General features: G+C 45.6%; 1 protein-coding gene across 7 annotated transcripts in view; it reads right to left on the bottom strand.

Annotated features, from left to right (window-relative positions):
- Positions 1 to 7,725: 7,725 nt before the first annotated feature.
- Positions 7,726 to 13,530, bottom strand: part of LOC119322807 (xaa-Pro dipeptidase-like) — an 11,559-nt gene continuing 5,754 nt past the window's right edge. For all 7 annotated transcript variants that reach the window (XM_037596331.1, XM_037596335.1, XM_037596332.1 and 4 more), the window contains 9 exons: positions 13,323 to 13,365; positions 11,493 to 11,576; positions 11,038 to 11,079; positions 10,869 to 10,939; positions 10,616 to 10,669; positions 10,416 to 10,521; positions 10,255 to 10,323; positions 9,345 to 9,488; positions 7,726 to 8,239 (listed from right to left, as the gene is read on the bottom strand). In XM_037596331.1, the coding sequence (XP_037452228.1) occupies positions 8,102 to 8,239; positions 9,345 to 9,488; positions 10,255 to 10,323; positions 10,416 to 10,521; positions 10,616 to 10,669; positions 10,869 to 10,939; positions 11,038 to 11,079; positions 11,493 to 11,576; positions 13,323 to 13,365 (751 nt within the window). In that variant the 3' untranslated portion in view covers positions 7,726 to 8,101. The remainder of the gene's footprint in view (positions 8,240 to 9,344; positions 9,489 to 10,254; positions 10,324 to 10,415; positions 10,522 to 10,615; positions 10,670 to 10,868; positions 10,940 to 11,037; positions 11,080 to 11,492; positions 11,577 to 13,322; positions 13,366 to 13,530) is intronic.

The following is a 13,530-nucleotide window of genomic DNA, read 5'->3' as shown; positions in this document are numbered from 1 at the left end:
ACAAAATATTGATACTGCTCCATCCGTCCATGAGTACCTTGGTGAACTTATAACCTCCCACCTATGGTGCAACCACCAAAGCTAGGTGACCCGGATTGTCAACCCGGGGTGGATGATCCTCCCTGCTCCAGACAATAGGCTGCTCAGACCAGCATAGATAACGGGGCACCGCCGGTTCAATAGAGTTCACTGCCCTTTAATGGAGTTTCTGATTGCGCTTGCACAAGCTAGTAGTGAAGACATGATACTGTCCACCGTTTAACTGCTTTGGGTTGCTCTGGTAACCCGATTGCTGCTGATTCCCCTGATTACCCTGTTGATGGTTACCACCTTGGTTATTCTGATTGCCCTGATTATTCTAAAACCCTAAGTTTGAACCGCCACCACCGTAACCCGGCCCATGAAATCCTGGACCGGAACCACCAGATCGACCCTGATCATACTGGAAAAGATCAGAATTTTTGAATTCCCTCATGATGTGGCAATCCTTCCAAAGATGTATGGCAGGAGCCTCCTTTGTCCCATGCTTTGGGCAAGGCTAGTTTAACAGGTGTTCCAGATTCATTCCTCCACCGCGCTGGGGCGGTTTACCCTTACGGCGCTGCATATTACCCTGCATACTGGTGTTAGCCACAAAATCAGAATTGTCCGCTTTACGCTTACCATTATTTCCGTGGCCCGTCTGGTTGTGTTGTCCCTTTGAACCGGTATTCTTCTTTCCCTTCTCTTGTTTCTCTTCATCAGAATCAGGGTCCTTGGTATTATCAGAATCAGCATATTTAACTAGAGCCGCCATGAGTGTTCCCATATCATTGCAGTGACGCTTGAGCCGTCCCAACTTCATTTTAAGTGACTTAAACCGGCAATTGCCCTCCAACGTCACAATTGATGTATCCGGATTGATGCGGCCTGACGAGTGCAAAATTTCTGAAACCCGGTGCACCCAATGAGTTGTTGATTCATTCTCTCCTTGAACACAAGCCGCCAGATTTACAATGGACATAGGCTGCTTGTATGTATCTTTGAAGTTTGCTATGAACTTGGCCTTCAACTCATCCCATGAACTTATCGAGTTAGCAGGCATGCTCTTTAACCAGGTGCGAGCCGTTCCTTCTAACATCATGGTGAAGTACTTTGCACATGCCGCTTCATCCACATCTAGCATCTCCATTGCCATCTCATAACTCTCAACCCACGCCTCGGGGGGCTGATCGGCGGTATAATTAGGCACCTTGTGTGGCCCTTTGAAATCCTTGGGCAACCGCACATTACGGAGAGCCGGGATGAGACACGGCACTCCCCAAGAGCTGAAGGCAAGCCCTGTCCCTCGCTCTACTGACGCCGCTGGCTGAACCGGGGCGGGTTGATGACGACCCGCATGTTGTGCCGCTAATGCGGCCTCCTTCGCGCTCTGCCATTATCCACCACATCCTGAGCATTCAAACCGCCGTTCGCTGGATTAGGCCCTCGAGGGGCATCACGACGCCGCGCACTGCTTGATACGGCCGGTTCGTGTATGTGCCTGCTATAACTCTTGCTCGGACGAGGGGTTGAATGTATCCTGTCTCGGCTGTAAGAATAAGCTTGCTGTTGTACCACGGCGGTTTGCAGAAGATCCCTGGCTCGTCGAGTCTCAATCGCTACTAAGGAATCACCCTCCATCGGAATAGCCGCCAAACATGATGGTGCTGCAATCATGTTATCCAAAGGACTGGAAAAGTGACCCAGCGGTGTTGCGACATACTGCGGCGGGTTGTCCGTCCATTGAGGTGGGTCCATCGTCTGTGGCTGATCGGGCGCCGCCCTAGGTGTCTCGGTCCGGTTTACTCCTGTCGAATTGCTAGGCCCAGCTCCTGGCGTACTGAAGAGATTCAGACCCTCATAAATTGGCAATCAAGACCGGTACTTCCTTCTCATAACGTCGTTTGATGCGTTCTGATCCAACATAAGCCGGTAGTTTTGTGCCTGGATCAGTTGTGATTGGGCATCCAAAGCGGCCCGCTCTTCATCCATCCTGGCCTCCTCAGCTGCCAAGTCTACTTTGGCCTGAGTTATCTAGTCCCTTAGCTTCATGACATCTGCATTGTGCTGAACTTGAGTCTCTGGAGTCACCGTTGTGGTCAACAGTGCCGTCGAATCGTCCAGTAAACCAGCAAGAACTTGAGCCGGCCGGCGCGCCGGGCCTCCTGCCGCGGCTACTGATCCGGAGACCATTGCTGTTGTAGATGAAGATTGCACGGTGGGCTGTGTACCGACCATGAAGATCGCAAACCGGTTTGGCGGTTCAAGGGGACCCGGAATACTGTCGCCATCGAAATATCCCTTAAACCGGCCATCGTGCAGTTGGTATAGCGACTCGGTTTCACCAGTGGACGATTCACCATCTGAGTAGACGGCTGTCTCACCATCTGACACCGGTTCAGATTCCGCTCGATGGATGAATCCTACGAACGCACGCTTCACGGCAGGCTGAACCCGGGCAGGACTTGAACGCTGAGCCGTCTCGACGAGGTCGGTGGAGATGTCCGGCTCAGGGCCCGGTTCACCGATCTTGCCAATGAAAACGTGAATTCCGCCAATGGGGACCCGGTACCCATACTCAACTAAGCCGGCCTCGGGGCCCCATCCTGCGTCGTCGATGTAGAGCTTGCCGCGACGACTCTTGGTCATCCGGCCAACCACGTACCCCTTGATTCCTTCAAAGTTTCCCTTCAAGAACTCGAAACCATCGTGCGATAGCCCCACGGTGGGCGTCAACTGTCGTGGAAATATCACGTCAGATGTCCTAGCGAAAGGACTTAGTCATGGAGCCATCGCAACGAGATTAGCTTGAAGGGGTTAAACCGGACAAGGGACACGAGAGTTTATACTAGTTTAGCTTGAAGGGGTTAAACCGGACAAGGGACACGAGAGCATCCAACGAGATTAGCTTGAAGGGGTTAAACCGGACAAGGGACACGAGAGTTTATACTAGTTCGGCCCCTTCGATGAAGGTAAAAGCCTACGTCTAGTTGTGATGGAATTATTGGGATTTCGATGACCAGGGAGCAAATACGCTTTGCCTGAGTCTCGAATTATTGTGTGTTGTCCTTGAACCGCCGCCGGGTCGTCCCTTTATATACGCAGGTTGACGCCCGGCCGGTTTACAGAGTCCCGAGGCCGACTCATACAAGTGTTTGGCTTGGTCTCTCTCTTTCCCTAACTTACAATACAAGTTATACAATTGTGGCGGTTTACCACTATGGGCACCCGCCTTTGGGCTCTGGGCCTCTAAGCTTTATCAGTAAAGCGTCATCTTCTTGTCTTCATAGGCTTCAATATAGTTGAGCGTGAACCGGCCCCTCCTGGGCGGTTTACACTCAGTAGTTATATCCTCAACAGTATGCTTGAATTATCTTGTTCCTTTTACTGAATTGTACTCCTAGCTATACTTTGTTTTGCTTAAAAAAACTATACTCCTCCATCATACCTCATGGATGAAGCAACAAAAGTGTAAACTGTAGAAAATATTGGACGACTAATGTTTCTGTGTTGTATTAATCTGACCCTCGTAGGGGTATATATAGAATACATGTGAGGGAAAGACTTGGAGTACAAGACAAGTCATAATAGATTTAAGTTGTTCTATCTTTATCTCTCCTTATATCTAACTACACGGACGTATTTCAAACAGTCCCCCTCGGTCATAGCGGTAGTGAAACGGACGATTGCGACTGGATTTGAAGTATCATGCTCGCGTCATCTTCTCCGCTTCACCATCATGACCTGCATCTCTGATGGGTCGGCACCTAGGACGGTGACTGCGTCCCCTTCTGGTGCCTTCCTTGTCTCTCCTCTCTCTTCCCTCCCGCAGTCACAGCGGGAGTGGCGTGAACGCTGGTGACGACACGGATGCTGTTGACTGGAGTTGTTGCCGATATGTTGATGTAGACATAGCCATTAATGTCAATGTCGAGGTAGCCGATCATAATGATGTAGCCGTGGTCGAGGTAGTCGTGGTCGATGGTGTGGTCGTCGTGGATGATGAAGCCGCACAAAGCCTGAAGGCGCAAATAAAATGTGCTACGACGGAGCTGCAGACGTGGACGATGCACCTTGCGGATGTCAGAGGGTGATGTCGGCGATGAGTCCACCGGTTTTGCCAAGACCGGAGGAAGCCCATCGAGCACACATCGGTTTTGCCAGAATCGTGTGGCCGTGTAGGGTCGACACTGAAGTGACACCGTGTCGATGCAGTCGTGCCGCCGTGGATGACGCGGTCGATGTCGTTGTCGTGACGCGGTCATTGCCGTCGTCGAGGTCGTGTCTTGTAGAAAAGTCTGTCAAAGGACACTAGGTGTCCATCTTGTGGACGAGGTGGCGGTGGTGTGTTGACGATGATGATGATGACCACGTTGATGAAGACCTTGGCGATGAAGTGTCGGTGATGCAGCGGCGTGTCGACGATGATGCGTCACTTGGAGGTGTCCCTCGTGGCGACGGGTGTCGATATCGTGTCGTGCTGAAGAAGTCGATGAAGAATTGCACTCTTTCCACACCAGCCTGTTGTGTGAACGGTGCATGTCATGGTCGTTTCTTGTAGATGTACTCGACAAAGTATATTGGCTTCTAGCCTGGCGTAGTCTTACAGCTTGATGATGCGGCACGGGGTCAGTGTAGATCGGCTTGATGCAGTGCAGATCGGTCGGTGTAGTCGGTCGGGGTTCAGTGAAGAATTGTTGTTGGCCTCGGTCCTGCGATGGTCGGCTCGGTGTAGCCGGACGTGTAGCCGCCATGTACGTACCGAAGTAGCTGCAGATCTTGTGGAGCGGAGTAGATCGGATCAAAATCTCTGCGTGAGAGGGACGCCCTCTCGTGATCGGACGCGCGTGTCCGCACAGCAGCGAGGCGCCCGCGTTGCCGGTCGACCCTGCAGAAGGGCCGTGGTTGGAGTCCATGGCTCATGCCATACGCATGTTCATCATGGCGAGTCAGGCCTGTGGCTGCCACGCACGTATGCATGTGCACATGGCCGTGTTCTTGCTGCTTGATGCGTGCATGGGCCATGGAGTCGATGAGGCTGCAGGCTCTTGCCGATGGACTGCGGCCGTGCGGGGCATGGCTGGGCGGATTGTCGATGTAGAGCCCATGCGCACTTGGCGCTGGTCGTCGTTGCGAGCCGAAGCGCGTCGTCGTCCCTGGTCAGTGCAGACGAACTGGCCTTTGCGACGCGGATGTCCACCTCGTGCCCCATGCGTTGCCGCAGGCACGCACAATCGTGTACATTAACTTGATTCACCGGAATTTGATCTGATCGTGGGATTTATTTGTGGCTAAATTGGATCTAATCTATGAAGCTGAAAATTTTGAAATTGATCTAAACTAATGTATAGAACCGATCTAGTCTATGTAACTGATCTAGTGCCGCGTCCCCGGGGAGAAAAGATTAATCTCCCCGGGGGCGGCGCGCTGCGGAAGTGGTGGAAGGAACCTAGGATCGACGTCGTGAGACTAACCGCTCTAGTACCATGCAGAAAATATTGGATGACTAATGTTTCTGTGTTGTATTGATCTGACCCTCGTAGGGGTATATATAGAATACATGTGAGGGAGAGACTTGGAGTACAAGACAAGTCATAATAGGTTTAAGTTGTTCTATCTTTATCTCTCCTTATATCTAACTACACGGACGTATTTCGAACATAAACAATAAGGCTGCATACTCCCTGCTTGAGCAGATGGATTAAGTTTTCCCTGCAAGGGTTTTGTAGCTGATGGAGTACATTTTATTAGGAGATGAAAACTACATGAAGCTGCACCCCCTAAATGGTTTTGTAGCCAATTAATTCTGCTCCATTTCAGCTTTATTGGTTTCAGTCGCATGTTAGGCTAGGTTCATTGTCTTCTTGACTCTTGAACCTCCCTCCATCGCCAGCTTGTACCTTTTTTTCTTTTATCTTTTGAAGAATCCCCAACTTGTTATTGACTTGATTCTGTTTCAAATAGAAGTGCCCTACATTTTCTGCCCATCTCTAGGGTTCCAAACACTTCATCCATCCATAACAGAACAACAAGTCCTGGAAACTCTTCCATAACATCACAACAAGTCCAGAAATTGTGTTGTCAGTTAGGGCCTGAAGAAAATGTGTCGTCAAATTCTTCACTGTAGATCTAGTACTAGTAGAACAAATTGGGTTGGCAAATTTGTCCACTGCAGATCCAGTAGAAAAAAATTGTTCACTAGACTGAAGAAATTGTGTTGGCAAATTATCCCGCCATCATTGATGCATCACTGTGATTCACTGTAGAACAAATTGCTGCATCATTGGACTATGAACTCTGAAATTAGTACTGTCTCGGATTACAAGATAATTAAGGACTACTAAAAATTCAGTTACTGTCAACTGAATTTGACATTATAATTTATACTGTGAACCGAACACTAACTCTTTTACAGCAAATTAGGACTGCACAAACACTTACAGTTTTGAACACTTTTCACAAGATGAAGCTCTTGATCTTACAGTAAATATTCAAGTTAGGACTACACTTTTAAAGTTCAAGATACTCTTGTAAATTAAATCTCAACTTGCAAAGTTGTTGTTTTCAGATAACTGAAATTACACCAAAGAATTTCAGTTAAAAGATGTCCTTAAGTTCAGTCATGTTGTATTATACCCCATTTTTACTGTCAAAACGGCATTGCTTGTACTGTCAAAAAGGTTGGGAGTACAGATCAACTGAAACCTGAAACCTGACATTTTAACTGAATTTTACGTTCTTCTTCCTTCCTGTGGAACACGAGCTCTGGCGGCAGCACAAGGAGCAAGGCAGGGGAGCACATGGGAGCTGCTACTGGAGCTCTGCTGCTGCTGATCAACACGATCACAGCATGCGGATCAATTTTACTCTACTTTTGTTGCTGCTGATCAGAGCGCAGTACCAGGAGGCAGAGGGCAAAGGCAGAGACCTCCGGGGTCGGGGGTAGGGATCGGAGGGCGTCGGCCACGACCACCAGCAGCAGCGGGCGAAGCGGACTCGTGCGGCGACGGTGGGTGGCGGAGGACCTGCTCGTCGGCTGGCGGCGGAGGTCCTACTCGTGGGCAGGATCGTCAGCGGCTCATGACCTTCTCTTGGATACGTCTGGCTGCGGCAGCTGGCCGCGGCAACGCAAGCAACGGGAGGAGGAAGGAAGGAAGGAGACGGGGGCCTTATTTCCAGAGCTTGTAAGTAGAAGGACAAAAATGCAAAAAAAAAAATGTACTACACCTGCAACATGAATTCCGGGACGGAGGGAGTATACCAAACCATATTATTTTTGTGATAACATGAAACAAACAAATGTTGGCCCTGTTTGGATTCCTATGTTAGAGTTAGTTTTAGTTAGTTGGGACTCAAATAACACAAAAGTATCCAAACATGATGGGTTAGTTTGGGTTAGTTAGATCTAACCCATCCCAAAAAACTAGCCCACAATAGAGGAGCTTATCTGGGTTAGTTCTTCTAGGCCCACTAGAAAAATTAGTAAAAAAAGTTATCCCTCCCATTCAAACAGGGTCCAAAGTAGTCAAATAATTGAGAAAGAATATTTATTGTCAATCTAACCCTACCATCCAAACAGCTTTTTGTTAGAGTTAATTTAGGGTTAGTTTATAGTTATAATCTAACTCTAACTTCTAACTAAGTTAGAGTATCCAAACAGGGCCGTTGCATGCTCATTCGCTTGATTTCTCATGATAAATAGCGTTGCAGGTTCTCAACAGAGATGGTCGAACTAATTGAAGAGCCTTCAACCTTTCGAGTCCACATAGGACAGCTACAAGTAACTGACTTCACCAGATTTACTCCCTCCGTCCCAAAATTCTTGTCTTAGATTTGTCTAAATACGGATGTATCAAGTCATGTTTTAGTATTAGATACATCCGTATCTAGGCAAATCTAAGACAAGAATTTTGGGACGGAGGGAATAGAACTTAACATGCTAATTTATCCTCACTCAAACCAAACCAACAGCACAGCATACGAAACCATCACCCACTTATTAAAGTATCCTATATGGAGTACTTCGTTCATTCAATTTTTACGGTTATGTTTCGCCCAGGGAGCATCAACAAGCGAATGCTCAGGCTTTGGGTAGTCCGTTCTCTGCTTTTGTCACGGAAGCACGTGGAGGCCATGGCGCGCCAGCCATTACCGCTTCGATTTCCCAGGTCTCCCGGGGGCAGTTTGTCAGGTTCTTGCATCCTTGTGCCGTCACATACTGCAGCAATGGAATATCTTGTTAGCATGTACTCCCTCCGTTCGGAAATACTTGTCGAAAGAATGGATGTATCTAGACGTATTTTAGTTCAAGATACATCCACTTTTATGCATTTCTTCGACAAGTATTTCCGGACGGAGAGAGTAAATGACAAGGCTAGCACTTTGTAAAGGCAATGCAATGTGGATGCTACAGAAATTACTGTTGAGTTCTTGAGACGTCAAGAGAAACTCTGTGCACTGGTGATAACTAAATGTCTCTTTACTCTGCAATCAGCAATCTGGCAGTATCTTTTTTTCCTTTTATACTGCCATCCGCATGTACATGCTAAAATTTCTGGACCTTGTTACCAGCAAAAGCACGTAACCATGACCAAAGTATAAAACCTCACTACCGTGGTAATGCTTGGTTCTTGGAGCATGCCAGCATGGTGAAGTGTGAATGCTGAACATGGAACAGTAGTCCACATTTTAGCCCAACAAAATTTAGCACTTCAAAAAATTATTCAAGATTCAGAGCTAAGTTGTTCCAATCTCTGTACTTCAGTAACCGAACTCGGAAGTGTGCCCTAACTGAAGTTTGACTCTTATGGGAACAAGACATTTTTATCATCTCCATTGTAGCACACACATTAAAATCTATGCAAGATCACTTGCAACATCGAGGTCTATCAACATATGCCAACCAATTTCTGTTTTCTTGTAGATGCGGATAATATAGTGCACATTTAGTTTTCGTGAAAGTCAACCTTCACAAACTTTGACCAACTTTATTTAGAAAATTATGTATGTCTACAATACCAAATATATACCATACGAAAATATATTCCATCATGAATCAATTGTACCTATTTGGTATTCCAGATGTTGACAATGTTTTCTACAAACTTGGTCAAAGTTTACAAGGTTTGACTATGGAAAAGTCTAATAAGCGCTATATTTTGGGACGGAGGAAGTATAACTTTTCCAAGAGAGATCAATAATAGAGCAAATGTGTTGGCATTACTTCATACCTACTACAAGTAGCGGACTAGCGGTGCACCAGCAATTAAGAGAGTGAAGTTGTTTTACTATGTAACGGAGGAGAGCAACCAAGCAAGACATACCAGATCACTTTCAATACGAACACCACCAAAACTTTTGTACTTCTCAATCTCTTCCCAGTTGAAGAATTTTGAGGAAATTGGATCATCCCTGGCAGGCCTCAGCAAAGCATCGATGAAATAACAGCCTGGCTCAACCGTAATAACCTGCAGTTCAAAAACCATGTGAGCTCAGATGCTTGTTATAACTATATGTAAGATGCCCACACACACCCTTCTCAACATGGATGCAGAAAATACAGTACTATTCAAAGGAGGATCCACGACCATTTATTGTTCAAATTATCTATGTTGTACTTCATTTCTTATCCTCACTCTCGGATAGCATATGCTAAAATAGGAGAAGATATACATCGATATATATGTCGGAGAACTTTAGATGTTTCCATGCTCTTCTGCATGATATATATTTAAGTTTGTCATCTTCAAAATATCCATTGTGATTACTATATCACAACAAGTCTCGAGGCCTTGATGTCTAACTGCCTACACAAAGCAGCTTGGGTATGAAGAGTTGATAACAGAAAAGGTATTAACTTTCAGAAGTTGTGGGGACCTTATGCATGATGTTGTACAGTTAAAGCATAACCACAATACCAGGCAAATATGACATATTGTGGTTATGTGTGCATATTGTGGTTATGTGTGCTACTAAATGGTCAATAGTCTGTCCGAAAGAATACGCATGAACAGAGCCCCAAACAGCTCATAAATCTTAGTGTCATCTTGTTTGAATACCCAAATGGTCAATAGTCTGTCCGAAAGAATACACATTAAGAGAGTCCCAAACAGCTCATAAATTTTACTGGCTAACACGACAACCTAGCCACTTCTCAGAAAAGTGCGCCTGAAATTGCCAGAGTATTTTGTGCTACTAAATCTTCATAAATTAATGAGAAAGGTAATTACTTACCATGCCTTCTTTAAGTTCTCTTATGGTCCGCAAGGAGCTCAGTCCTGGCTCCTTTGGTCTCTCTAAGCCCTAAAGTCAAAAAACAAGCATTAAACTCGGTTGCAGGGAGGTAGGTATAAAGATTAAACTTGCATAAACATCGGTAAAATCCATATCTCAACCTCAGGGTAGCCTCCGGGATCATGGGTGTCAATTCCAAGCAAGTGCCCAAGACCATGAGGCATGAAAACAGCACCCAACCTTCGAGCCATCATATCAGCAATATCACTGAAATAATTGTATTCCGGGGAATAGAGAAGTCAGCATTGTAGCTTTACATATTATCATATTTAAGTTCTATGAGCAGCTCTCACACACGCACCCATGGATAATCTTTTCATTCTTGAGAGATTCAAGTATTGTCTGCTCGGCCAGCCTGCAAAAAAGATCAAATGGCGTGTAAGCCATTACAATAGACAAGGATGGACAAACAGAAGAAAAAAGGGTGTATCAGCATTATACAAAGCAAAAGATGCTGCAAAATCTAACACAGAGGCCAACAGTAAACATTCTTGGATAACCCCATCAAGGATGTTCAGAAATTGCGTGGTTCTGTAAGTAACAATCGTTCTTACTTGTGCATATCAACCCATTTTAATCCAGGCTGCATGTGTGATATGACAGCATTATGAGCCTTAAGGACAGCCTGTAAAATAGTCAGTGTTGCATCAATAAAGATTCAAACAGCCTGTCCAGGCTCTAATTCACATACAGGAAGAAAAGCACTTTCTCACAAGTACTTACATTGTATACTATTGCCTGGTTGCTGTTGAACTTCCCATTTATCTGAAAAGACAAAAACTCATTCAGGTGATGTCACTAGACAAACAGTATATTAAGATGTGATGAACAGAAAAATGTTCCAGCTTGCATCGAGGTTTGTTGGGAAGAAAACTTCTAGAATTATCAGCTATGGCCCAAAATCAGCTAAATACTTACTAAATCATGACTAATCGTAACAGAGAATCGGGCTGAAGTGAAAATGAAAGGATATCTGAGGGTGCTCAGATTAAGATATGAACATTGAATAAATAATGACCGCTGGTAGCAATGATGTTCATAAGCAGTTCATTGCACACAATAAGCATAGCCCTTGACACTTTTAACAGTAGATAACAAAAGCAGGTCCATTTAGTAAAGACACTGGAAAATAAAAATAGTGTACCAAATTAGATAGATGAATGTTACGAAGGACTTACGGGGTATGAACATGTGATGTCAGAGCCATAGAAATTATATTCAGCTCCCATGTCCATTAGAGCCATGTCTCCATCATTCAGCGTCTGAAAATATATGAGATGATCATCTACCAATGAGGAAAAGAAAAACTACAAGAGGAGTCAAAATACAAAAATTCCCATAAAATAAGAACGCTCAATATTACATCAAAGACCGTTGTAGCTATGATTACTTTGTTGGATTTCTACCACTGTATATAAATATCTGTGTTGGTGCCATCACTCGCAACGTGTAAGCTGGATACATTATGATGCTGGGCCTATTCAACTAGACAATTTTCATTCAAAATTGTATAACTCGTCACCAGGGTCATTACCACCCAATGTTCACATGTATCTGATGACGAGAACTTATATTCGTCTATATCATAAATGAAAGGTAGCACACAACAGACACCATTCAGTTTACAAATTATCATAGGTAGATTTCAAGACCTCGTGGTACTGATAAATGTAGTTGACAAATAACAAGGTAGATGAACTCTACAGCCTGAACTCCATATAGTCGTCGCTGAAGAAGGCTTTCCACTTTGATAATGCTCACAGAGCAGTGGCTTGGGAAGCATCAAATGCTGCCGTATTCAACGGGCAGAGGCCTAGCATCACCACGCTGCTGGACACCATCCAAGCAGAGACGTGGTTGTGGGCTATGGCAATAGCAACCAGCCTTCAAGTGTTACTCCCAGCGGAGCTGAGCTGGGGGCCAGGTTCAACCATAGCGGTCAAAGGACACCGGGTCCAAGATATTTTCCTTGCTACATGAAATGTATAGTATACTGTGTCTGTGTGACACCCCATTTTCAGGTGAGAAATACTCCCTCCGTCCCAAAATTCTTGTCTTAGGCCCTGTTTGGTTCAGCTTTTATCGACGGATTCCGCTGCCGCACAGCAGAATCTAAACCAAAGGGCGAAGGGAGCAGAATCCGATTTCAGAAATCCGCAGCCGAAATACATGCACGAGCAGAAGCAGCCCGGGACGTGCTTTCCAAAATCTGATTCCTCTGCGGACGCCCCCACGCCGCCGCGGACCCCTCTGCCCCCGTCCCCGCGCCGCCGGTCCCCTCCGGCCCCGCCCCCGCGCCGCCGAACCCCTCCCGCCCTGTCCCCGCGCCGCCGGACGCCTCCGCCCCATCCACGCGCCGCCGGTCTTCTCTGCTGCTGGTGCCACCACTGCTGCTGACCTACAGTCACAACTCATACAGCTGGTTTGCCAAATGACCTATAGCTTTTTCATAGCAGATTTTCCACAACTGTTTTTTTCACAGCAGATTTTCCACAACTGTTTTTTTCACAGCAGATTTTCCACAGCTGCTTTTAGAAATCCACAGCCGAACCAAACAGGGCCTTAGATTTGTCTTGATACGGATGTATCTAATACAAAAAAGTGACTTGATACATCCATATTTAGACAAATCTAAGACAAGAATTTTGGGACGGAGGGAGTAGAACTGCTACAAGACATAGGATCATTTTATCGGTGGGTCCACCCCAGGCTGAGCACTTAGGGGTGTGGCGTGTGTTGTTGTTGTACTTGGCCTATCCGTAGGCTTGTAAATAACTTTATCTATCTAGCATCAAAATACAAGGCTTTGCGTTTTCTCGAGGATTTTTGTTATAAAGCATGACCATTTTCAAGTCATCAGGAGTATGAAATTCATTTAAAAGAGACCTGAGCTCTGTGGACAACTTAATCTCAATTTAGTGAATTCTAACATTTAAAAGCTTGATCAGGTAAAATACTAATAGAGAGAAGTCAATCAAATGCGACAAAGCATCATAAAAAAAGAGTACCCGGTCATTTGGAGCAGCCGTATGTCCATAATGAAGAATAGAACTGCAAAATCAACAGAAAGAGTTATTATAGCATACAATATATAGTCTAACAAACTCAGAATTTCTGAGTCTTCAATCTTGATAGCAAATGCTAACCGGCCTTCAAGATGACTGAGACTTTGTACACCAATAAAATATCTAGTAATGTCATCTAACCTAATTATTT

This window comes from Triticum dicoccoides, chromosome 6B, assembly GCF_002162155.2.
Source record: "Triticum dicoccoides isolate Atlit2015 ecotype Zavitan chromosome 6B, WEW_v2.0, whole genome shotgun sequence".
In the NCBI taxonomy this organism is placed as follows: Eukaryota; Viridiplantae; Streptophyta; class Magnoliopsida; order Poales; family Poaceae; genus Triticum; species Triticum dicoccoides.
This window is presented reverse-complemented; position numbering and strand designations above follow the sequence as displayed.